The sequence below is a fragment of the Python bivittatus genome, unplaced genomic scaffold (genome assembly GCF_059951505.1).
Source record: "Python bivittatus isolate LINGU-HERP-01145 unplaced genomic scaffold, Pbiv_v1 ctg000330_np1212, whole genome shotgun sequence".
In the NCBI taxonomy this organism is placed as follows: domain Eukaryota; kingdom Metazoa; phylum Chordata; class Lepidosauria; order Squamata; family Pythonidae; genus Python; species Python bivittatus.
The window spans coordinates 61761744-61783442 of record NW_028277058.1 but is presented as its reverse complement, the minus strand read 5'-3'; the positions used below and the strand labels follow the sequence as shown (position 1 = coordinate 61783442).

The following is a 21699-nucleotide window of genomic DNA, read 5'->3' as shown; positions in this document are numbered from 1 at the left end:
TCTCAGTCTAAGGGATCCTACTATTTCTAATCAAATTACAGGCCGGGCTGCATGTCTTTCGAAGAAATGACGTCCCAGAGGGCTGCATGCACGCCATAGACCTAATTTGGTGCTGAAAAGGGGCTTTCGCGTTAAGAGAGTGTCAGAACCGGCTGGAAATGAAGTCCCTGCAAGCCACTGTCAGACCGCACTCCGTTCCTCCCCTTTGTACGGAGTGCAACATCCTGCAATTGCAGCTCAATGGGTTGTGTAAAACAGTGTTTCTCAACCTCGGCCACTTCCAGAGGGGTGGACTTCAACTCCCAGAATTCCCCAGCCAGCCGTGCTGGCTGGGGAATTCTGGGAGTTGAAGTCCACCCCTCTGGAAGTGGCCGAGGTTGAGAAACACTGATCTACAGGCTTAATAAAGCCTATCGTTGCAAGGCATAGTATTGAGTTTCAGAGTGGCAGCGGAGGAAATGCGGGGCTGTTGATATTAAAAAAAATCATAAATACAGGCTTCGTTCGGCTGCAAAACGCGTCCCTCCGAAGCATGCACAGCACTCCCCCCGCCTTTTAAACACCCTCCATAACCTCAATGCACCCCCGGGATCAAAAGCAGGATCCTCCGCCTCGGCGCCCTGCAAAAGGGGGCGCCCGGCGCCTGCCCCAATCCCGCCGGAGCCGGGCGCCAGGTTGGAGAAGGAGCAAGACGTGCCTCCCCAAGCCATCCCGGACGCACCCCCCTCCTCGCCGCTTTCCTCTCTCTGCAGCCGCTCGCCCGCCCGCCCGCCTCGGCTTCGCTTGCAAAACGCTCCGCGGCGCTGCAAAGCTCCGATCGCGGAACCAGAGCAGCTCGCGGAAGCCCCGAGGGGCGGGGCGAGCCTGCCCGGGACGCGCATGCGCCTTCCCCCGCGCGCCTGCCTGCGTTCTTCCAGACTGTAGCCCAGGTGAGCGAGAGCGCATGTGCGCCCTCCCCAGGATAGGGGTGGGGGGAGAAGAGATGGGACCGCCCCCCCGTGTTTTTGGCCGCTAGGAGGGGATCCCGGGCCGGGAGGCTCGCTTCCCCTTTTTGGGGGGGGAGGAAGGAGAAAAAGGGATCTTTGGGGGGGAGGCAGCTTGCAAACCGGAAGGGAAAATGGGTTGTGTTGCAATGGCTGGGGAAGAGAAGGGGGGTTTTTTGCACCCCCCTCCCGGGAAGTGCCCTCCTCGGGGCTGCCCCCCAGGAGGTTGAGTGGATGGGGAAAAAGTCCTGTAAGATTTGGGGCTCCCGCCTAGGTCCACGGGCTTGCACGTTGCGAGGCTTTCTTGGGGGGGGGCAGTGTTGGTTTGCACGCACACAGTGTCCAGGAAAAGGTTTTTTTTTTTAAGGGAGCGGCTCATTTAAAAAAAAAGGGGGGGGGTGTTCCAGAACTCAAAAGCAGCCTGTGGGTGCATTTTCTGAGGTTTGCTGGATTCCTGTCCTGCCTGGAGATGATGGGAGTGGTAGTCCCAGCCCACCGAAGGGATTCGTGTGGGGCGGGAGGAGAAGTGGGGACCCAGCCTCGGGAGCTGTTTCCTTGCAAAGGTTTTAGTCTCGCCTTGGGGGGGTGTCAAATCTTGCTCCATGTTTTGCTGTTTTAATGATGGAAGCCCCACACCTGTTTCGTGGCAGATGCCTGGCTGAGAAAGCTTTGCCCGGGGCCTCCTTCGAGCTGCTGCTCCAGGTGCCAATTGGGGACCTGCCTTGGAGTTAGTTTATCTTCTTTTTTCCCCCCTCTCCCCCCCCTTTCCAGAATGAGAGAGTGGTGGATTCAAGTCGGTCTGCTGATGGTCCCCCTGGTTGCGGTTTACCTGCACATCCCGCCTCCCAAGCTGTCTCCGGCTCTGCACTCGTGGCGGTCCTCGGGGAGTTTCTTCACGTACAAAACCCAGAACATCTTTTTCAGAGGTTTCGTAGATGCATTTCTCAGCTCCTTAAATACCTGGCCACTTTTCCCGAAGGGGGCACGCGAGGCCGTTTGCTACAGGAACAGAGCAGCGGTCCTAAATAAGATAACGAGAGGGGCACAGACGTAAAAGACAGTTCTATGAAGAATGACTTTCAGGAAGACTCTTGAAAGAAACCTGCAGCCCGTTGGAAAGCTGGCAACGTGGGGGCCAAATGCAGTGACTGAGCAGTGATGCCAGTCTTGGTGATGGGTCGGAAGAGACCCTTTCTTGCATGGGGAGGCTCTGCAGCGCTCTGAGTTCGATTCAGAAGGGTGCTTCAAAGGACATAGGAACCCATACTCAGTCCTGCTGGGATCTGTTTAAAGCGGCCGTGGCATTTTCCAGCAAGGCTTCTGCTGCAGTTGCGCAGCCCTAAAAAGAGGCAGCTGCTTTAATCAGTTGCAGAGAGGAGTTGCGTTTGGCCCTCCTGGGTGTTTTGAAACCCCTTTTCTGAACTGAATTCAAAGCGCCACAGAGCTTGGTGGAAGGAGGCTTGTTTAGAAAGAGGTGATTCTTGAAATGTTCTGATCCTGGGTGATTTAGGGCTTTCAAAGTCACAGCTGGGTGTAGAAGCAAACTGGCACCCTACAAAGGCAGTAGACATTAGCTACTTAAAACTAGTTTGTGGTTTAACATACAGCAGAACTAGTGCTTCAGTGACACGCTTGGGAAGAAACTTGGCCAGGGTTCAAAGGATTCCTTTAGCCACAAAGGGGCACGCTTCCTTTTTGCAAATTTAAGAGCGTCGTGCTTGGGTGGTGACCAAATCTGTCCCCAGCGCTGAACAGCTTGACCCCTTCTGGCTGATGTGCAAGGGGTGTAATGTAGAGATTCATCTCAGGTGTTGCATCTGCTCTCTGTTTTTTGCTCACCCGCTGATAACGATAAATTCGGGGAAGTCGAACGGCTGGACTGCTGTTCTCTTTCTCCTTCAGATTCCCCCGGGGCTGTCGGGAGTTCGGACATTGTGGTTCTCTTGCATGGCTTTCCGACCTCCAGTTACGACTGGTACAAGGTGAGGGGGCAGCGGAAACGGTGAGTGTGGGGGGGGCAAGGCTGTGGAGATGCCGTAGGGAACTGACGGGGGGCCGCCCTCCCTCCCACCTTTTCCTTCTCGCCTCGCCTGCAGATTTGGGAAGGGCTCACGCAACGATTTCACCGGGTGATCGCGCTGGATTTTGTCGGGTTCGGCTTCAGCGACAAGCCTGTGAGTATGTTTTGAAGGGCGCTGGGCGGTTTCTTTCTTAGCTTCCTTTTTTCAAAAACAGAAGAAAGGGGAAGGCAGATCTTGGAAGGGGAGGGGAGACCCAATTCAGGCATGCAGAAGCAAGGAAAAGTCTTGCGTGGCATCAGGGGCATCTCTGAAGGGGTCAGAATGTCAAGATGGCAGCTGTGACCGTGCAGTTGAAGCTCCCCACCTTCACGCACAAAGTGTGGGGTTTCAGTGGTGTGATCGCAGCTTCCATCTTGACCGTGGCCGCCTCTGCTTGGCTGTTTGTCTGCATTTGGCTCTTGCCAAGGGGCGTTGCAGAAGCCGAGAAGTGCCCGCTTGTAACCCGAGGGGTAAAGTTGAGGTAGGTGTTTGCCACTAGCGGGACAGAGCTGACCTTTGCATTTGATGCTCATTCTCCCTTTGCATTGCAAACAGCGGCCTCATCAGTACTCCATCTTTGAACAAGCCAGCATTGTGGAGGGTCTTTTGCGCCACTTGGGCCTTTTGAATCAACGGATCAACCTCCTTTCACACGACTATGGAGACACCGTCGCGCAAGAGCTGCTCTACAGGTGGCTGGAAGCCCTCAAGCTTTGCCTTCATCGTCAGCCCCTTTCCCAAGGAACTGAACCATCAGGGATCTTTTTGAGGTTTTGCTGGGTTGTGGCTGGTGTTCTCTTTTGGTGCCACATTTGGGGTCCGTGCAAAAGCTTGAGCAAACGTTTGTGCTGCAGAGTTGGGCTTGGTCCTTAGTTTTGTAAGTACGGTCACTATGCAGGTTGTCCTTGTTTAGCAACTGCCTTAGTGACCGTTTGCAGTTACGACGATGATGAAAAAGTCATTTTATTATTATTATTTTTATTTAGTAGACTTGTCCCCGCCCATCTCCCCACAATGGGGGACTCTGGGCGGTTTACATCAAATTAAAACCATAAATACATAATTAAAAGTTATAAAAAAGAACCACACTTACACAGATAGAAAAAAAGATAAAAAATCCAAGAGGCCGACGGAGGCCAGCCCTCTCAACCTTTGCAACCAGTTCTCGCATTTATGACCTTTGCAGGTCTGTAAAGCCAAGGAAAGCTGAAGGAAGATCATAAGCACAGTTGTGGTTTCACTTAGTGACTGCTTTGCTTAACGACCAAGTGGCTGGTCCCAATTGTGGTCGCTAAACAAGGACTACCTGTATTACATTGCATTTCAACATTATGGTAAGAGATTGAGTGTATCCGTAGTGTAAGGTTAAGATATACCTGGAATCCAGCTAGCCCTTCGAGGTGATGCCTCTTATTGCTGTTAAAAAAAAAAAGCAAAGTGTTCTCAGAACTTCCCCAAAAGCACATGAGCCAGCTTGGTGAGTTGTTGCGTTTAGCTCTATCTTACACCATTTTCTCTGCTTTCAGGTACGAACACAATAAAACTGGATGCGTCCTTATCAATAGTCTGTGTCTGTCAAATGGAGGTGAGTCACTTATGGCAAAGATCTCCCACCGCTTTCTCTTGAAAAGTTACTCGAAGTGTAAGATGGTTGGTTCAGTCTCAGCTCGGGCAGTGGCATCCATGGGGGGAAGTCAAGCAAGCAAGAGGGCTGATGTGGCATCACGATCCAAGCCCCAGCCCCTTTTACAGGTACTGCACATGTACATACAGGTAGCTTTGTTATCCAACCATAATAGGGACCAGAATTTAGGTTGCTAAGTGATTTGGTCACTAAGCAAATTGGAATGGATTTCGCAACTTTTTTACGATGGTCATTAAGTGAATCACATGGTCGTTAAGTGAATCACATGGCCGTTAAGCAAATCCAGCTTTCCCAATGGACTTTTTTGTCTTAATTCACTTAACAACCAAGTGATTTGCTTACTGACTGGGGTGATTTGCTTAATGACCATCGTAAAAATGGTCACAAATCATGATCACATGACCGTGGGGGTCGTAAAGCACTTTTCCCAAGGCCGTTGTAACACCAGACTGTTGTTAAACAAATAGTTGTTAAGTGAGGACTACCTGTATCCATCAGCTTGCCTATTTTGCCCCTCCTCCCCGCAATTCGATGCCGCTATGCCAAGGACTAAATCTTGAACTTTTGGGATATGCCTTTTTTACCACTCACCCGATGCTGTATCCTCTGTTTCGGCCACATCTCCTGCCACACTCAATCTGGATAAAAATTGTGTTCATGAGATGAAAAAGTGTCACGACAAATGTCTTATTTAAATTCCTTTTTGAAACTTGCAGGTATTTTTCCAGAAACTCATTATCCCAGATTCATCCAGAAGGTAATTTGCTTTTGCAGAAAAATGCCAAGTTGAATTTAAGATTTCTCTTATTAAGGATTGGGTTGGAATATCTTTTTTGTTTCCTTTTTTGGATCTTCCCGTAGCCAAACAAATCCCGCTTTGTCTGTGTTATGTCTGCAAGCTCTGGCACTGAATTTTCTTTTTTGCAACAGTCAGCTTTTATTTTAAAAAGGCAGATTAAGTGGAAGTACTAGGACAAGAGATTGTGCGTATGAGGAGGGAAGAGAGTTGCAATAGGAGTTGGCAACCTCCTTTTCGTTTCCTGAATGTTCTCCCTGAGCGTTTTTTTCCACCCAAAGGCTGCTGCTTAATGAAATTTATTGATACCTTATAGTAGCATTCTTAAAACTTTCTGAAATATTTGTGGCTGGGCTTGATCCCTTCTTTGAAACTCTTTGATTTAATTGGAACTCTAATTTGTAATTGTTTGTTTAGTTATAGCCTGTAGATGTAGCTTAGAGTTCAAATAATTGTCCTGTCTTATTTCTTTATTAAAAACAAATGAAACCCAGTAATTTCCTGGCTTATTTTGAACAAGTAGCCTTGCACAATATCGTTTCCCTCTAGTACGTCTTTCTGGAAAGCTTTTATCTGTTCAGTTTTATGCCTCTGTTATACCTTTGGTACGCTGATAAATAACAGAAGCAGGACATTCAGCCAATAAAGCTTTCCACAATGAGAAGTTCCCAGTTGAATTTCTGAGAATTTCTAAAGAGTTCCTTGCATGGGATACTAATTCAGCAGAAAAGGCAACCGGGAGGAGAGGGGAAGAAAAGGAGTGGAAAGCGAGGATTAAATTTGTACTGAAAAATCTCATCTGTAAGCCAGATTATATCCTTTCATTCTGAACTGAACCGGTCTTGCTAGAAAGGCCTGTCTCTTGATCTTTCTCTCCTCTGATATCTGGAGATCCTCAACCGCCGTGGAGAAATAATGTGGCAAAATGTGCCAGCTTCGAAACTTGGAACCAGATGAAAGGATCTTCAACTGAGTGGCAGTAGGAATCTTAATTTCGGAAAGGACTTTTTTTATTGGCTAGCAGCTGGTGTGTTTCCCTTCAACTTTGCTGCATCAGGCCTGCTTTGCTTCCCCTCTTCCTCCCCATACAAACTGCATCAGGTGTCCTATAAGAACGTAGTCTTGATTTTTTCTCTCCCCCTTTTAAGATTCTCAAAGATGGTGGTCTGCTTTCACCCATTATTACTCGGCTTACAAACTATTTCTTCTTCACCAAAAGGTGAGTTTGCATTTTAAGTTTTTGGATTCTGGTCCTTCTAGAACAGTGTTTCTCGAACTTGGCCAACTTGAAGACATGTGGGCTTCAACTCCCAGAATTCCCCAGCCAGCCATGCTGGCTGGGGAATTCTGGGGGTTGAAGCCCACATGTCTTCAAGTTGGCCAAGTTCGAGAAACACTTTCTAGAATGAAGGTCCTCAAATAATCTCCCTAGAGTCCTAAAAATAGGAATGTATTTAAACACAAAGAAAGAAATTTGGATTGGGGAGCCGGTCATCGAGAGAGAGCATCAACTGGATGCTTCCAGGGTGTGAGTCCTTCGCTTCTGATCCATCCCGTTTTGAATCCCTCCAGCCTCGCTGCAGTCTTTGGCCCGTACACCCAGCCTTCGGAGGCAGAATACTGGGACATGTGGACAGTCATGCGAACAAACGATGGAAACCTCGTGGTGGACAGGTAGGGCGTTAGATCCCCAAATGCAGAGCTCGGGGACAGTTGGGCTTCTTTGTTGCTTAAGCATGGCTCTGCCTTTGCTTCTTTTCTGAACAAGGGCAAGGCAGAATCTTGTTTGAGTCAAACCAAGTTTCTGGGGAGTTCATGGACACAACTGTCATTTTCTTGGCAATGGGTGCTGAAGTGTTCTTTTTTCTGAGATTTGTTTGAACTTCCCCACTGAGCGTCAAGCCCTGGCATTTCCTAGTGGTCTCCTATCCAAGTCTTAGCCCACGTTGCACCCTAGTTAGCTATTTTAGTGATCAGCCCTGATTGGCTAGTATTGCCACCTACCTCCTTTCATTTATTATATGTATGTTTCAGTCCACCAGCCTTCAGTATAATATATAGTTTAGTCGCCTGTGGCCAGTCACAGAGCACCCAGGGGTGTCCGTGGAGAGGGGGGGGTTCAAAAAAATCAGATGGTGGCTGTGATTGTGCAATTGAAGCTTTGAAGCATGTAAAAAAGGGGCAGAACTTCAGTCACACAGTCATGGCCCCCATTTTGACTTTTTTGACCCTCTCTGGATGCCCCATCATCCATTTGCGTTCCCCAGCTTCCCAGGTGTGCCCAGCTGAACTTGGATGGCCAAACATTGCTGGCGCACTTTTTTTCCTTTTGATTCTCCCCCCAGTTCCTGCTGTTCCCAATGTCAGAAATCATCTTAGTCTTTTTGCAGGGAGGGGGTGAAGGTAGGGAGGGGCCATGCTTTGTCTTTTAGAAGCTTCCTGTTCCTTTCCCCAGCCTTAACCCACCTAAATGACAAGGCCAAAACCTTTTTTGCCCTTGCCCTTCTGAGACCCCCAGCAGGTCAAAGTGGCTGTTGGAACAGAGCTTGAAATGGATGGCTGTGTTTTAGTCCAAACGTGAATTGAATGCTCCAGTGGCCTGGTCTGGAGGTTGGAAGGACCTCTTTCAAGGTGCGTTTGGTGATCGAAAGACGCAGCGTTTTGTTCTGACGTCCAGACAAAACTCTTGGAGCACGAGGATTTTGCTTCACGCTCAGAATGTTCCAAGCAGCCGATTTGAATTAAGACATTTTATGCTTGGGGTGGGGAGCTGCATACGGCTTCTTCAAAGCAGCCTTCAAATCTGTCATAATCCGGTTTTTAACATGTTCTAATGTGCTGGCAAGTCCCCGGTTGGGGAGAAGGTTGAGACCTGGGGTGCAATCAGCTGAGCAGCCTTTTTACGTTGTCACCTTGGGGGGGACTACAGAATACCTGCTTGTTCTTCATGCCCTTGAAAACCTTGAGTGTCTCTTCCATCCCTGTGGCTTGGTGCTGGAGATGTCAGCTGTCCTCCGAGCCCTGCCGAAAGTGGGGGATCCTGTTTCAGAGACCAGGCTTCTGCTTTGTTTTGGAAGTTACGGGGGGAGCTGCTGTTCTGCCTTTTATGGCCGTTACCCAAAACAAGTCTTGAGGGGAAGGTGAGGAGATACCAGCTAAGCGAGCCACCAGGTGAGCTCCATAAATGTCGTGAGCCCCTCGGCTGAGTCCTGACACCCCTTCCCTCTCCCCTACCTTGGTCCTTTTCAGTTATCCCAAACAAAGCTTTGTCGCTTTTCAGAGCTGCAGAATGCATCAGCTTTTGAGGAAGGGGACATGGCTTAGAGCTGGAGCACATGGTTTGGACACAGAAGGCTCCAGGTTCAATCCCGTGTCTCTTCAGGAAGGGCTGGGGAAGACCTCAGCCTGAAACCCTTGGAGTAATTCTTTAAACCATGCTCAACTTAGAAGACTCATGGATGAACTATCCAAGCTTGCTTGGATTCTGGGTCACTTGTGCCCTTGGCACCAAGTCATGAGTGATGCCAGTCACACATGGCACTAAGGCATGGCTTGCTAAGCAGGCCGCGTTGGTTCACACAACATAGGTGGCATAAGACATAGTTCTCAAATGTGGAATGTTTTGCGTGAATATAGAGGGAAGGCTGGTTGCTGAATGTGATCTGGGTGGGAGATGATGGAAGCATGGAGAATAAATGGAATACTTAGCAAATTGGTGAATGTTAAGGAATGAGACTAAGAGAGACACTTTGGGGAAGTGGTTAAGGCAGTGTTTCTCAACCTTGACCACTTGAAGATGTGTGGACTTCACCTCCTAGAATTCCCCAGCCAGCTGGGGAATATGAGCTGACTTTCAAAACAAACCTAGGAAGGAAGAGTGGATGGGTCAAGAGGAAGGGGAAGACGGAGAAAGTTGGGGTAGGAAGAGTTGGTGAGGTCTACAAAAAGAGAGATGGGAAGTTCAGTGAACTAAAGACAATGTGTAAATGTGTTGTATGTATGGGGTAGAAGTGAGGATAGCTTGTGAGGATAGGAAAGTATATGGCATTGTGTTTGTGTGAACTAGTTTTAGCTATGCTTCCCTTTTTTTCATGTCACGCTCCTTAATTCCTCGTCTTACCAGGTCATACTTCTTTGCTGCCCTCTGCATTCCATTGCTGACCCCAGAAGTGTATGTAGGGGTGTGAGGGGTGCGTACGTAGCTGTCTGGGGAGCCACCTTCCTTGTTTCCTTATCTTGGCACTTGGAACTTCAGACTGATTTCTACCTTGGGCTCCAAACAAACCTTTACCCCTTAATTTTACTTTTCAGCCTTTTACAGTACATCAACCAGCGGAAGCAGCACAGAGAACGCTGGATCGGAGCTCTTAAATCCACCTCTGTTCCCTGTGAGTAGGAACGGCTCCTCGGGATTTGGATGGGCTGCAGAAGAGCGGGAAGAGCTCAGAGGTCTTTGTCTTCATTTGCGTCTTCATTTCCACAAGTTGTCCTTCCTCTCTTCCAGTGCATCTGATTTATGGACCGCTAGATCCTGTGAATCCTTACCCAGAATTTCTTCAGCTTTACAAGTAAGCTGGGGAGGCCAGAAGGTCTCCTGATAACATTTCAAGGCCTCACAAACCAATATGGTTTTCACTCTTTTCTCGATCTGAAGTGAGACAGAGCCTTGGCGCATCAGGGACGTACATACGTACATCTGCGTATCTGTGCACAACCGTAAATCCCTCAGTTGCCTTTCCGGATAAGCTACGTTATGGAAAGCACAGGGAAGGAGTAAGAAATAGGAAGCCAAGAAACTAAAGGCAGGAGATTAAAAAAAGGGAACGAAGCAGCTGAAAGCGATTTACGTCCACACCGTTTATGACATCTCCCCATTCTTTTCTGTCCCTGCAAGCCATTTTGGGTTTCGCCAGGCCCACCCATCTCTTCATACGTTGTTCTTTGTTCTTTGAAGCACCCATCCTGAATGAGCTGCACTTACCTCCTAGTTGGTGGAATGTAGACAACATTGTTGTCTGTTGGCTTGCAGGGTACTCTCAAATGGCGATCCTGGATTGCATGGCATCGTGTGAGCGTGCATAGGATAGAATGGGGCTTTGATTGTGCTAGACCAGTGTTTCTCAACCTTGGCAACTTTCAGATGGGTGGACTTCAACTCCCAGAATTCCCCAGCCAGCCATGCTGGCTGGGGAATTCTGGGAGTTGAAGACCACCCATCTGAAAGTTGCCAAGGTTGAGAAACACTGGTCTAGTCACTCCATTGCGTATGATGAAGCAATTTGCAGCTCACAAAAGCTGATGCCTTTTAATAAAATGAATTCATTAGAAAAGGTGCTACCAAACGTCTTCGGATTTGCGTCTTCCTGGGATTTCTTGAATTTTTTAAAGTGCTCCAGCGGAAGTTCCATCAGTCAGAAATGACTTGGAGCAGCCTCGTTCGTTGAGATCGGGCCCGTGTGGCTGTACGCAGCCATTAGAGGATTCGAGACTCAATTGATGGAAAGTAGGGCTGGGTGGAGGGTCAAAGTTGTGGGTGCTTTGTGCTATCCCACACGGTACTTGTAGGGAACACAAATGAGGCACTTCTTTCCCTGAGCTCGCACTGTGGCTTCTGCGCAAGCCCAGGAAGAGATGCGGCTGTTTTAAGACGTTCTTGGCAAATGTGGTGTGTCTGCTCTGAGTTCCTGGTTGCCCTTTGAGTCTCCATCTCTACCCAGCCCTGGTGGACAAACAGTGAAACGAGCCTCCAACGTCTTTGGCAGGTGTTACTTGGAGCAGAGCTTTCAGACTTGAAGACGCATTGGGTCTGAGCAAATGTGTCTGCTGACCGCCAATTCTGGGGTAGAGAAGCAGCTTGTAATGCCATCCTTATGGAGACTGCTGGCAATCTGCTTGCCCATCTGAAAATGTTACTGGTTTCATTATTTGATTTCTGTAGCTGCCCACTCAACATAAGCCATGGCCTGGCCCATCTAATCCAGCAGTTTGTTCTCCTGGTGGCCAACCAACTGCCCAAGGAAGCCTGCTAGTCTCCCAGCAGATGGCCTCCAGAAGCAGTTCCACCGCCATCAAGGCTAAGAGCCCTTGATCCCCAGGACTTCCATGAATTGGTCCAGCCCTTTCTTGAAGCCAGCCAAGCTGGTGGACATCACATCTTGTGGTAGTGAATGCCAAAGTTGAATTACACATTTCCTTTTGTCTGTCCTGATTCTTCCAGGTTTCAATTTCATTGGGCGACCTTTGGTTCAGTATTTTGGGAAGGGGAAAGCAGCAGCTTCTTGTCCACTTGAGTCACACCATTCATAATACTGCATACCTCTTCATGTCCTCTCTCATTCACCTCCTTTCTAGTCTAAAAAGTCCCAAATGTCACCACCTTTCCTCATAAGGAAGCTGCTCCAACCCCTTGAACTTCTTAGTTGTCCTCCTAAGTTTTTGAGGTGTGACGACCAGAACTGCACACCATATTCCAGCTGCAGGCACCCCATTGATTTATATAAGGGCATTATAGTACTGGCAAATGCTGGCACATGACTTGGGCTGCAAGCTAAAAGATAGAGCTAAAAGCAAGGAAGAACTTTGCTCTCCTTGTCTTCACAAGGAAGTTTCCCACAGGCAATATTTTGAGCATCAGTCCCCAAATCCAGAAAGGACTCTACCATGTGTAATTGCTTCAGTAAATGAGTCCACCAAACAATAAACAAGAACTAATCCTTAAGCTTGTTCTGTGTTATCCAGGAATGGCCATGTCCGTCCTTGCTAAAACAAGTAGCATCTGAAGGCCTCCAGATCGAAGCTCTTCCTGGTGACGGTCTTGACATGGTGCTAGTTCCCCTTGTCCCCATGGCTCTTGGAGGGAGTACCCCTGAACCGCTGCTGTTTTTCAACAGGCAGGCGGTTCCAATGTCAACAGTGACGGTACTGGACGATCACATCAGCCACTACCCGCAGCTGGAGGACCCACAGGGGTTTTTGAATGCCTACTTAAACTTCATCAACTCCTTCTGAGCCACAAGCAAGACGGGTGGAAGAGCATCCTTTCGTTTTCGTACTCTGGAGCAGTAGGCTGGGCGTGGGAACTGCTGACAAAAACTGGATGGCAAAGAACCAAACCTCGCAGCAATCTCCGTCGTGGCGAGTAAGCTTAGGGAATCAAACAAATGGACGGGTGGCAGTGGAGGGGCCTAAAGCAGCTTGCAGGGAGCTCCCCCAGTCCTGCCTCTGGAGGATGCGGTGAGAGGGAGACAAAGTGAATAAGCAAGCGAGAAATGAGAATACTCCTGCTGGATCAGGCTGAGATTCATCTGGACAGCGTTCTGTCTCACGTGGAGCCCTGCAGACGCACCTGGAGACCCACGAATAGGAAATCAAGGCAGGCCGCCTCTCCCGTAGTTGCTCCTGTGCCCCTAGCTTGTAGAAGTGGACAGACTCAACACCTGGAGGCAGCCCCCATCATCAAAGCTAGTAGCCATTAATAGGCCTGCCTCCAGCAATCGGTCTAGTCCCCTTTTCAACTACCTAAACTAGTGGCCACCACCACATCTCGTGGACGATTCTCCTCTTGCTCTTCTGAACGCTGGTCTTGCTTCTCACATAAGAGTCCCAAGGCTGGATCAGATCAAAGGGCCACCAAGTGTGGCGTTTTGCGTCTCATGGTGGTCCAACAGAGGCATCCTGGAGCTCACGAGGGATGGGAGGCAATCGCCTTCCTCCCCTGCCCCTTCTCAGCCGCTGATCTTCCAGGGAGGTCTTGTGCCTCCTCTGTAACTTGTCTAATTCTCTGTCTAATTTCCTTTTCAGTCCATTTAAATTGTTTGTAAACTTCAGAGTGCAACTCTGCATTCTATAAAGACATTCTTTTTATCACTCCCACGTCTCCTGGCACTGACTTTCTATTTATGACCTTAGATCCTAAGAGTGAGGGGGGGGGGGATTTTTCCATGCCCTGTATTTTTAAACACCCCAATTATATTCCTGCTTTTGTTCTAAGCTAAAACACCCCAAACCGTCTAGTCTTTCCTCCTGGTGGGGGGAGGCTGCTTTTGGCCCAGCAGTTTGGTTGCCCTTTCCTGCACCCCATACCTGGGGGTGGGGGGAGGGAAGAGAGCATCGTCCAGCTGGAATTCAACCCATTTTTGGGGGGAGACAAGCAGAGCAGAACAGATTTATTGCGGCTTTCTCGCAGAAGTATGCAGACTTTTCCGATCAGATTTCACCTTGCGTTTGTCTGGACTGGACAATTTAGAACTTCCATCTCAGGAGTAGGAAACGGGGCCTGTCTAGGAACTCAGGTGGCTGCCTCCTTTGTATTGTCACCACCTGCTCCTGCAGGGGGAGGGTTAAAAAGTGGAGGGGGGGACTAGGGGATGGATAAAGCCCCTTCAAATCTGCCTGTGTGGGTGCTGACCCCAGCTGCCTTAAGCAGAGATTTTTAATTTCCTCTCCTCCAAGGGCGAAATGGTGGTGTGGGACGGCAGCTGGCTGGACTTGAAAACCCCCCAAAGCTGCCCATTTTGTGCCTTCTGTTGCAAGAATACAGTTGAGCCGTATGAATGTGTGCGTGTGAAACGAGCATTTGCATTACGTGAACACAGCCAGTGAGGATTGCCTGATCCTGGTCTGCATCTTACGCTTTTGTCGTTCCTTTAACCAAGGCCAGGCTAGAAGATTCTCCTGCAAAAGGTAAGGGTTGACTTTCTGGAGATGAGAAAGGGCCAACGCTGTGCTTTTCTCAAACACAGCTGTGTGTTTCGCATGCATCTCTCTCTCTCTCTCTCTAGTAGCTAGGTCAGGACCCCCCAGAAAAGAGGCTGAATAGCCAGGTTGAGCATGTTTTGAAAATTTAGCCAAGATCAAAGCACACAGAGCTACAAAAATCTAGGAACGCAGAACACGCATTTATGTTCTGTGAATATAGCCACTAGATTTGTATCAGACCTGGATTTGGCGTGTTGTGTGAACCCACCCACAGGATTATTTAGCAGAGGAGGAGTCCATGCAGGGGGCTGAAGCCTCTCTCTAATGTATTAGCTAAGAGGTGACATTAAAGGCTAATCTTGAGGTTTCTGAGAACCAGGAGGCTGACAACAGAGGCTGCAGTAGGGTGTTTCAGCATAGAGAACTTCCTGGGTTTTCCATTAGTTCTTAATTCAGTTTGCCTGAAACCTTTTATTGGAAATCGCATGATCATGGCCATCTGTTCCTAATCCCAATGATGTCACAGTGCAGGTTTCATCACTTGCCACCTTCCACAGGTGCCTCTGAGCATCATTACCTTAAAGCAGGGCCTGAAGTCGGCCTGCAGCTGCATCTTCCTCAACTTGGTGCCTTTCAGCTCTGCTGGCATCGCAACCCCAGGGAGAAATTCTGGCAGCTGCAGTCCCACACAATGGAAAGGCACCAGGCTGAAGGAAAGTACAAGGGGTCAGGCGCCCTTTGAGCGTCTTCGGGCAGATGGGATCAGCAGGCCTGGCCCCGGCCTCAACAGTTGTCCTCCTGTCCATGAAGCTGTCCCATAGAAAGCCACTGGGTAGGAAGGGACAAACAGAGCTAAGGCTGGCACCTCTTCTGGGCCATGTTTCTACTTCTCACATGCGCATCTACCAGCGGGCAAAGGATCAGCTTTTCAGGGCCAGTCTTTTTCCCCTGAATTTCAACTGGGGGCGTTTTTCTTCTATCCACCTGTAATGCCATGCCAAGACAGGGAAACATGGGGGAAGCCATGTGAGTGCTCTTAATCTACAGCGCTCCCACTGTTTCCCCAAACTTGTCCCGGGCTATGGCCCTGTACCTGGATGCCAACAAAAGACGAAGGAGTAATTTAGAGCCGGCTTGGGGAACGAATTGGATGTGACCATCCAGGGAAGAGAGAAACAGTTCCTTTCCCCATCCTTAGCAGACCTTCAGTCCGGGAGCAATAATGGATTGGGTGTTTGCCATCTGTGTTCAGCCCCATCTGCTTTGGAAAGCCTTTCCCCCAACTCCCCCTCGCAATGCCAGTTCCACGAGCGGAGAGGCCGCCACGGTTCTACCTGCGTCTTGAGGCTGCTACAACCAACCCATCAGGCAGCAGAGGAGGGGGTGGCATAAAGCTGGTCAGGCAGTAATACAGAATGTGCTTTATTATTCAGACCAGGGAAAACATCTGGGAATGCTGAAATAGCCCATTTATTTGTGGCTAATAAAAATCCAAGAAACTGCTCTTAAAAAAAAAACAAAAAAACCCAATCTCTAATCTTACTCACAGCACGGAGGTAATAATTTATACAAGAATGAAGAGGTAACCATTTTGGGAATTGCTGTTGTCTTGCCCCCAGGGAAAGGCAGAGGCCAGGCACGCCCCATTTCTTTCAAACACGGACAACAGTAAAAGGGAATCACCAAACAACAAATGCAGCACCGCAGGTCCCTGGTGTGCCTTGCAGAAGGGAAGAGGAGAAAGGACTGAGGGGTTATGGCCGTTAGCCAACAGAAGCCAAGATGACATCTACGGGGGTTTCTACGATGCTCCGGACGGTCACCTGCATGGTCACGCCGTCGGCAAGAGCAAGCCGGGCCCTCACCAGGACATCTAAGCCGCCTCTGAACATACCTGTGGGGGGGGGGAGCAAATGACAGAAGATAAGCCGGGGCTCAAGAATCGGGAAGAAATGAGCTGAAACCACCCTATGCCCACCCTTGCTGCTCCTGAACAAAACAAATGGACTTGCTTGCCATAATTGCCGGTGTGCCCCCTCCCTCATGGCCTTCAGGAAAGGGATCAAATCCTGGGGGCCAGAGGGGGGCCCGCAGCTGTGGAGATGGCTGGTGGGGTGATGGGTTGTCCCCCCGCCCCAGCATCTTACAGGTTTTTTAGGGCTAAAATTATAGGAGGTTTTTAGGGCATTTTTAATATATGTTTTTAAATTATTTATAGATTGTATCCATGTTTGGAGAGACCTGTGGTTTTTCTTCTTTTTTATTATTGTGAGCCGCCCAGAGTCACCCATTGGGGGAGATGGGCGGCATACAAGTCAATGAATGAATGAATGAATGAATGAATGAATGAATGAATGAATGAATGAATACTCAGCTGGGTGGGGGGACCCTTTTTAAGTGGTGATGAGAACATGCTAAGAACTGTAAGGAGAAAAAAATGGTAGGTTTCCCTCCTCCTCCCCACAAAAAAGGAGTGAAGAAAGAGAAAAACAAGCAGTTAGAAGAACTCCATAACTGATCTTCTAGTGACCAGGCGTGAAATTCTAACTCTCATTTCAATGTCAGATTTCATTCCATCCTGCTCCTGGTGTTAGCAGAATAAAACACTAGTGTAAACTGGAGTCAAACTCGATTAGACAAGGTCAGAGAAAAGCTCTCCAACTGATCAGCAACCTTGGTTTCCCATCGCACAACATCTTCAAGGTGGGTGTGATCCCCGAGGGGTGAGCGGGGGTTACCTTCAGTTCTAACTCCAAAGCTCCACTGAAGATGGGGACTGGTGGGGCCTCCTCTCCTTTCGTGGCCAGGATGTGTGTGCGTGTGTGTGTCGAGGAGGAGGCACTTCTTTCACCGGAACCCAGCCGTAGCTACAGGAGGCTTTAATGTCATGACCCCACCTTCCCGACAGGTTCTTACCAGCCAAATAGAGGGTGTGGGAATTCTTGTTCTCAGGCACTTTATCCGATCTCTCGCAGGGCTGCATGCCAAGAAACTTCACAATGTTGTTCACAGCTTCTACATTCAGAGGATTTCGAAAAGAGCTGGGGTTAGTCCTGAACTGTTCCATGGACACAGTTCAATCCACAGGAACTCCAAAGAGTTTTTGTAGGATTTTCCAAGCAGCCCCTGGCAAGCAAGATGCCTGCACTGTGCGGGCAGGTAGAGACACCCCATTCCCTGCTGGGAGCTACAAGCGCCATCTTGGACTTCCTTTATCTCCAGACAGCAGAGAGTGCATTGCATTCGGGTGTCTCCTGACTATTTTGGAGATAAGATTCTCTAGGCTGCGCTCTAGGACAACCAAGAATCCCGTCGTGTTTCAAAAATGGTTTAATGTGCAGACTTGGCTATGCTGTCTTCCCTGAAATTCATCCCTGGTTTATAAAAAAAATGAAAGGCCAGCAGCCATCATCTCACCATCCAAGCTTTTAATGGTGCTGAGAGCGAAGGTTTCCTCCTTCTCATAGTCATCCCCCACTTCCTCCCAGGCTGCTGCGAAGTTGGGCTTCAGGATTCTCTGGATGTGGTCAGAGAGAGTCAGTTCCAGATCTTCCAGCTGTTGAAGGGAACCACACAGAGCGCTGCATGAGAGGGCGGGATCGGAACTGCAGCGGGAGGCGCAGCACACAGCACAGCGCATGCAATGGTAGCCTGAGATGCAGCCGGCAGGCTCTGGAATCATGGAGCCAAGAGAGCACCAGCCGAGCACGAAGCAGGCCCTGCCTTTCTGCTCCCTCTCTTGCCAACCCCAGAATCTCCGCCAAAGGGAAAGTGGCGCGATCAGGAGTGTCTGGCAGGGGGATGTCAAAGAAGTCAAGAGGGTGGCTGCAACTGGGCGATCAAAACCTTGCCCCAGCTCACAGCAGAACTCCTCGGGGCTTACCACGTATTCATCGTCATAACCGTCGTCATCAGGCACGCCAGTGTTGGGGTCGCAGTCTCGAACCGTGAATTTCATTGTGCAGCTAAAAGTGCAAGCGACTAGGATGGTGGCAGAGAGAAGGCACAAAGGAGGACTTATTAGGAGGATGACCTGGTCTGGGCGAAGCCCACCCCTCCCCCTCGAGAACAGAGTCAGGAAAGAAGATCCACCAGGCCGCCAAAGAACTAAAATCCGGACCCGTTTCAATGTTAAAATCACCTGTGTGTTATAACCTCTCTTCTCAGCTAGTGAACCACAAAGATTCGACATCGTCCCAGCAATAAAGCTGTAGGGCAGAGACAAGGAGCAACCCCTCAGGCCAGGAATCTGCTTATGTGGGTCCCAAAAAACTGCGGTGAGCAGGAGATCCAGGGGGGGATACGACACCCTGGACAAAGCAGAAGCTCCTCGACTTCTGTTGGCCACCCTAAAGCAGCCGCTCCAACAGGCGGGCGTAAATCTAGAACGCAGCAGGCAAAACCAGTGGGAGGAAACTGGATAGCAGGTCTGGTTGCAGGCTGCATTCGGCTAAATAATCCATTTTCTGGGTTCACCCCTTCCATGGAGCCACGAACTAACCAAACTGGCTTCCCAAGTGCTCCCCAAGTGCTGCAGACTAGGCAAAATATAGCTGTTGCTCTTTACTTGGGTGTTGCACAAAATATTGTGGCTGTATTGTGAAAGCATGTTAGTCTAGATTTGCTTTTTTTGGTACTGAACTGGGCGGGTGGCTGGAAATTCTCATGCATTTCTAAAGATTGGCCAAGAAAGCTGAGAGAGGGAGAGAGGAATGGAGGGGGAATGTGGCCTGCAGGACAGAGACTGACCCCTCGGGGGTGGGGGTGAGTAGGGACAAACATCTGGCAGAACATCTGAAACAGAAACGCTTTTCTGGTGGTACCTGCAGTCGGGTCGTCCAGAGGCAGCCGCACCAGGGTGTAGCACATGCCTGGCTGGTTGTAGGGAAGACTGGGAGCTGGGATGCAGCGGAGAACTTCGTAGGCTTCTGAAGGCTCCATCTGAACCGTCACCTTTTCCAATAACTGGTCGTTGAGGGTGTTTGTACAATCAAACTAAAAGACAGGAGAGCACCTGCTTCTAAGGTGGTGTGGACTTCTGGCCTCCCTTTCCTCCAGAGCCAGGTAGCATAAGTTTTAGAAACGAGAGCTCTCAACACATACCAGGGACATGTGTGCGGGTCTGTCAAAAAGTCTCAGTTGGAACTGTGGTTGAGTCTGTCCATGTGTTGTGAGATTAAGGAGTTTTCATCATGTCTTCTGACCGCAGAAGGCTAGCAGAGCGCATCCATGAACACCAACTAGCAGTCAGAAGACACGATGAAAACTCTTTAATCTCACAGCACATGGACAGATTCAACCACAGTTTCAACTGGGAAACTCTGAGTATCTCAGACCAAGCCAAATCCAAAAACACTAGGGAATTCCTGGAAGCTTGGCATTCAGACAACTCAGCCATCAAGAGACACTTCGAAATAAACCACATTTACACACATTCAAAAGAGACAATAAGAAAGCTAATGAGGAAACAAAAAGATCAGAACAGCCCTCTCCATTAACGAACATCCAGATAAGCAGGGATTAACACCAGACAAACAAGCAGTAAACAGCAGCCTAATCAAGGAACTGCCAAGGAGACAAACAATCAAGGAGACAAACAATCAAGCAGACAAACAATCAACCAGGAAAACAATACCCTAATCAAGGAACTACCAAGGAGAAAACCACACCCCCAGCAACACTGGCAGGGCAGGCTACTATATATAAACAAGGGGCAAACCTTTGCTCCTTTGCACTGATGATGCTCCCTAGTCAGATCATGAAATGTCTGCAAGCAAACAACCAAGCTTAGAGAGCATCAAGGACTCCACAGGTCAACTCTGAGCTACAGATATTCTCTTCTATTGGAATTCACAATAAACATCGCAGGAGGAGAGCTGTGTTCATCTGTGGCAGCCAAAAATCAGGAGGAGTGTGGAAGTACCTTTTAAGACTAACAGTTTACATTAAAAGGTAGAGACTTTTGTGAACGACAGCTTCCTCATCAGATGCATCAAGAGGTTAAAGTGATGTAGAATTTAAATTGGGATGAGGTGGGGGAAAAACTAGTCAGTTTTGAAAGATGCTAACAGACTCTCCTGATCACTGATCCACAGTAAATGACCTTTGATGATTCATTCTTGGACTCAACCAGATTTTCATTATCTTCAGTATTCACAAGTCCATCCCACTATCTACAGAACTTCAGATGGCATGATTTTTCTTTAATTCTCACTCTATGAGGAGGCGACGATGAAGATTCTAACTGAACTTAACTAGCTACAAGTCTTTCTAATCTACTCTGCCCACATCCCCAAAGTTTGCTTTTTTGATTTTTTTTTTTTTTTTACCTGGAAGACAACGTGATTCGAGAAGATGTGCTTAATACAGCGAACGAAATACTCGGTCTCGGCCTCCGTTAGCTGCACTGCCTCGGACGACTTGAAAAGTGGGCCCAAATTCTTGAATTCTGGAATGGCTGCTAGTTGTTCTAAACAGGAAGAAAGGGGTTCAGGGTCAGACATGCAGGTGAGCACAGTGTCTTTAATCTCTGTGGGGACCCATCTTGTCCCAGTCCTTCAAACATATAAATCGCTGGGGGTCAATTCTGATTGTGGTGGGATAGAGATATCATCATTACCCTGGAATATGTCCTGGCGCGAAGGAGCCACTTTTTCAGGCTTGTTGGCCATCAGGGAAATCTCTGAAATTAGAAAGACAAGCGGCCATTAACATTTCTGACCAAGAAGTCCAAGACAGCTGGATGCAAAGAGAAAATCTCACAATCCCATATGTACATGAGTGCTGGTGTGAATGCAACTCAGGATTTCCTTGAGACCTACTATTGCTGAAGATTCTCTGCCAGGAACAGCCATAGTGGGGTGGTAAAATAAGTCAAGATGGCGGTCACAACTGTGCAACAGAAGCTCTATCCCTTCACCGTCACACGTAAAAAGCGGCAGAGCTTCAACCGCATCATCGTGAGCACCATCCTGATTTTTTTAACCCCCTTCCCTTGCACCAGATGTTCTGGTTTCAGCTCTTCTGCCTGATTCCCTGCTCACCTTTGGGGGGGGAGCAGCAAAGAGAGGTTCCGTGACAGGCTACGACCTTGTATACTTTCTGGCCTCCCACACTTACTGCCGCTTGGGCTGAGATGTCCAAGCAGTGTGCGAACGTATTTTGTTCTATAACTGTTTGTCCCACTCCAGCCTTTGGGCAGAATAAAACACAGCAAACCCTGTTACTTGTAGCTGAACATCATTCAAGGCACCTACACACAGACCAAGCCCCAATTAAGAACACCTCCACCCCCAAATCCCATGTTGCTCCCCCAAAAACACTGATTGCTTCCAGCCTCAGTTCCATCCTTGTGGGTCCTCTGGGAAATCTGACATCCGAAGAGGGGTGTTCCAGATTAACAGCAAGGATGCCTTAACCTGGGGGTCTATGGATAAATTTCAGGGAATCCATGAACTTGGAAGGGGAAAAAAATCAACTTTATTTTCACTAACCTCTAAGTGAAATGTAGCTTTTCAT

The 21699-nt window shown here is 48.8% G+C and overlaps 2 protein-coding genes across 6 annotated transcripts in view; one reads left to right on the top strand and one right to left on the bottom strand.

Annotated features, from left to right (window-relative positions):
- Positions 1–790: 790 nt before the first annotated feature.
- Positions 791–13351, top strand: MEST (mesoderm specific transcript). 4 transcript variants are annotated; one of them, XM_088141444.1, is made up of 12 exons: positions 791–929; positions 1755–1909; positions 2886–2965; positions 3080–3157; positions 3599–3735; positions 4570–4628; positions 5405–5445; positions 6633–6703; positions 7057–7158; positions 9796–9872; positions 9989–10052; positions 12375–13351. In XM_088141444.1, the coding sequence occupies exons 2-12, from the start codon at positions 1756–1758 to the stop codon at positions 12490–12492; spliced, it is 981 nt and encodes a 326-aa protein (XP_087997570.1). In that variant the 5' UTR covers positions 791–929; position 1755; the 3' UTR covers positions 12493–13351. The 4 variants fall into 4 exon arrangements, with proteins under 4 accessions (XP_087997570.1, XP_025030879.2, XP_087997571.1 ...); XM_088141445.1 differs by lacking the exon at positions 791–929 and adding an exon at positions 971–1424; XM_088141443.1 differs by lacking the exon at positions 791–929 and adding an exon at positions 971–1546.
- Positions 13352–15582: 2231 nt separating this feature from the next.
- COPG2 (coat protein complex I subunit gamma 2) overlaps positions 15583–21699 on the bottom strand; it is a 30220-nt gene continuing 24103 nt past the window's right edge. Inside the window, exons 18-24 of one of the 2 annotated variants that reach the window (XM_025175110.2) lie at positions 20801–20863; positions 20511–20650; positions 19005–19176; positions 18065–18162; positions 17599–17737; positions 17098–17196; positions 15583–16075 (exon numbers count right to left, since the gene is read on the bottom strand). In XM_025175110.2, the coding sequence (XP_025030878.1) occupies positions 15945–16075; positions 17098–17196; positions 17599–17737; positions 18065–18162; positions 19005–19176; positions 20511–20650; positions 20801–20863 (842 nt within the window). In that variant the 3' untranslated portion in view covers positions 15583–15944. The remainder of the gene's footprint in view (positions 16076–17097; positions 17197–17598; positions 17738–18064; positions 18163–19004; positions 19177–20510; positions 20651–20800; positions 20864–21699) is intronic. The other variant, XM_007441353.3, reaches the window with a different exon arrangement.

Bases quoted from the DNA above. Each gene is read 5' to 3' on its own strand.
- MEST (XM_088141444.1), top strand. From the start codon at position 1,756: ATGAGAGAGTGGTGGATTCAAGTCGGTCTGCTGATGGTCCCCCTGGTT. The intron at 4,629-5,404 runs GTGAGTCACTTA...TGAAACTTGCAG, and splicing joins TCTGTGTCTGTCAAATGGAG to GTATTTTTCCAGAAACTCAT. The intron at 10,053-12,374 runs GTAAGCTGGGGA...GTTTTTCAACAG, and splicing joins GAATTTCTTCAGCTTTACAA to GCAGGCGGTTCCAATGTCAA.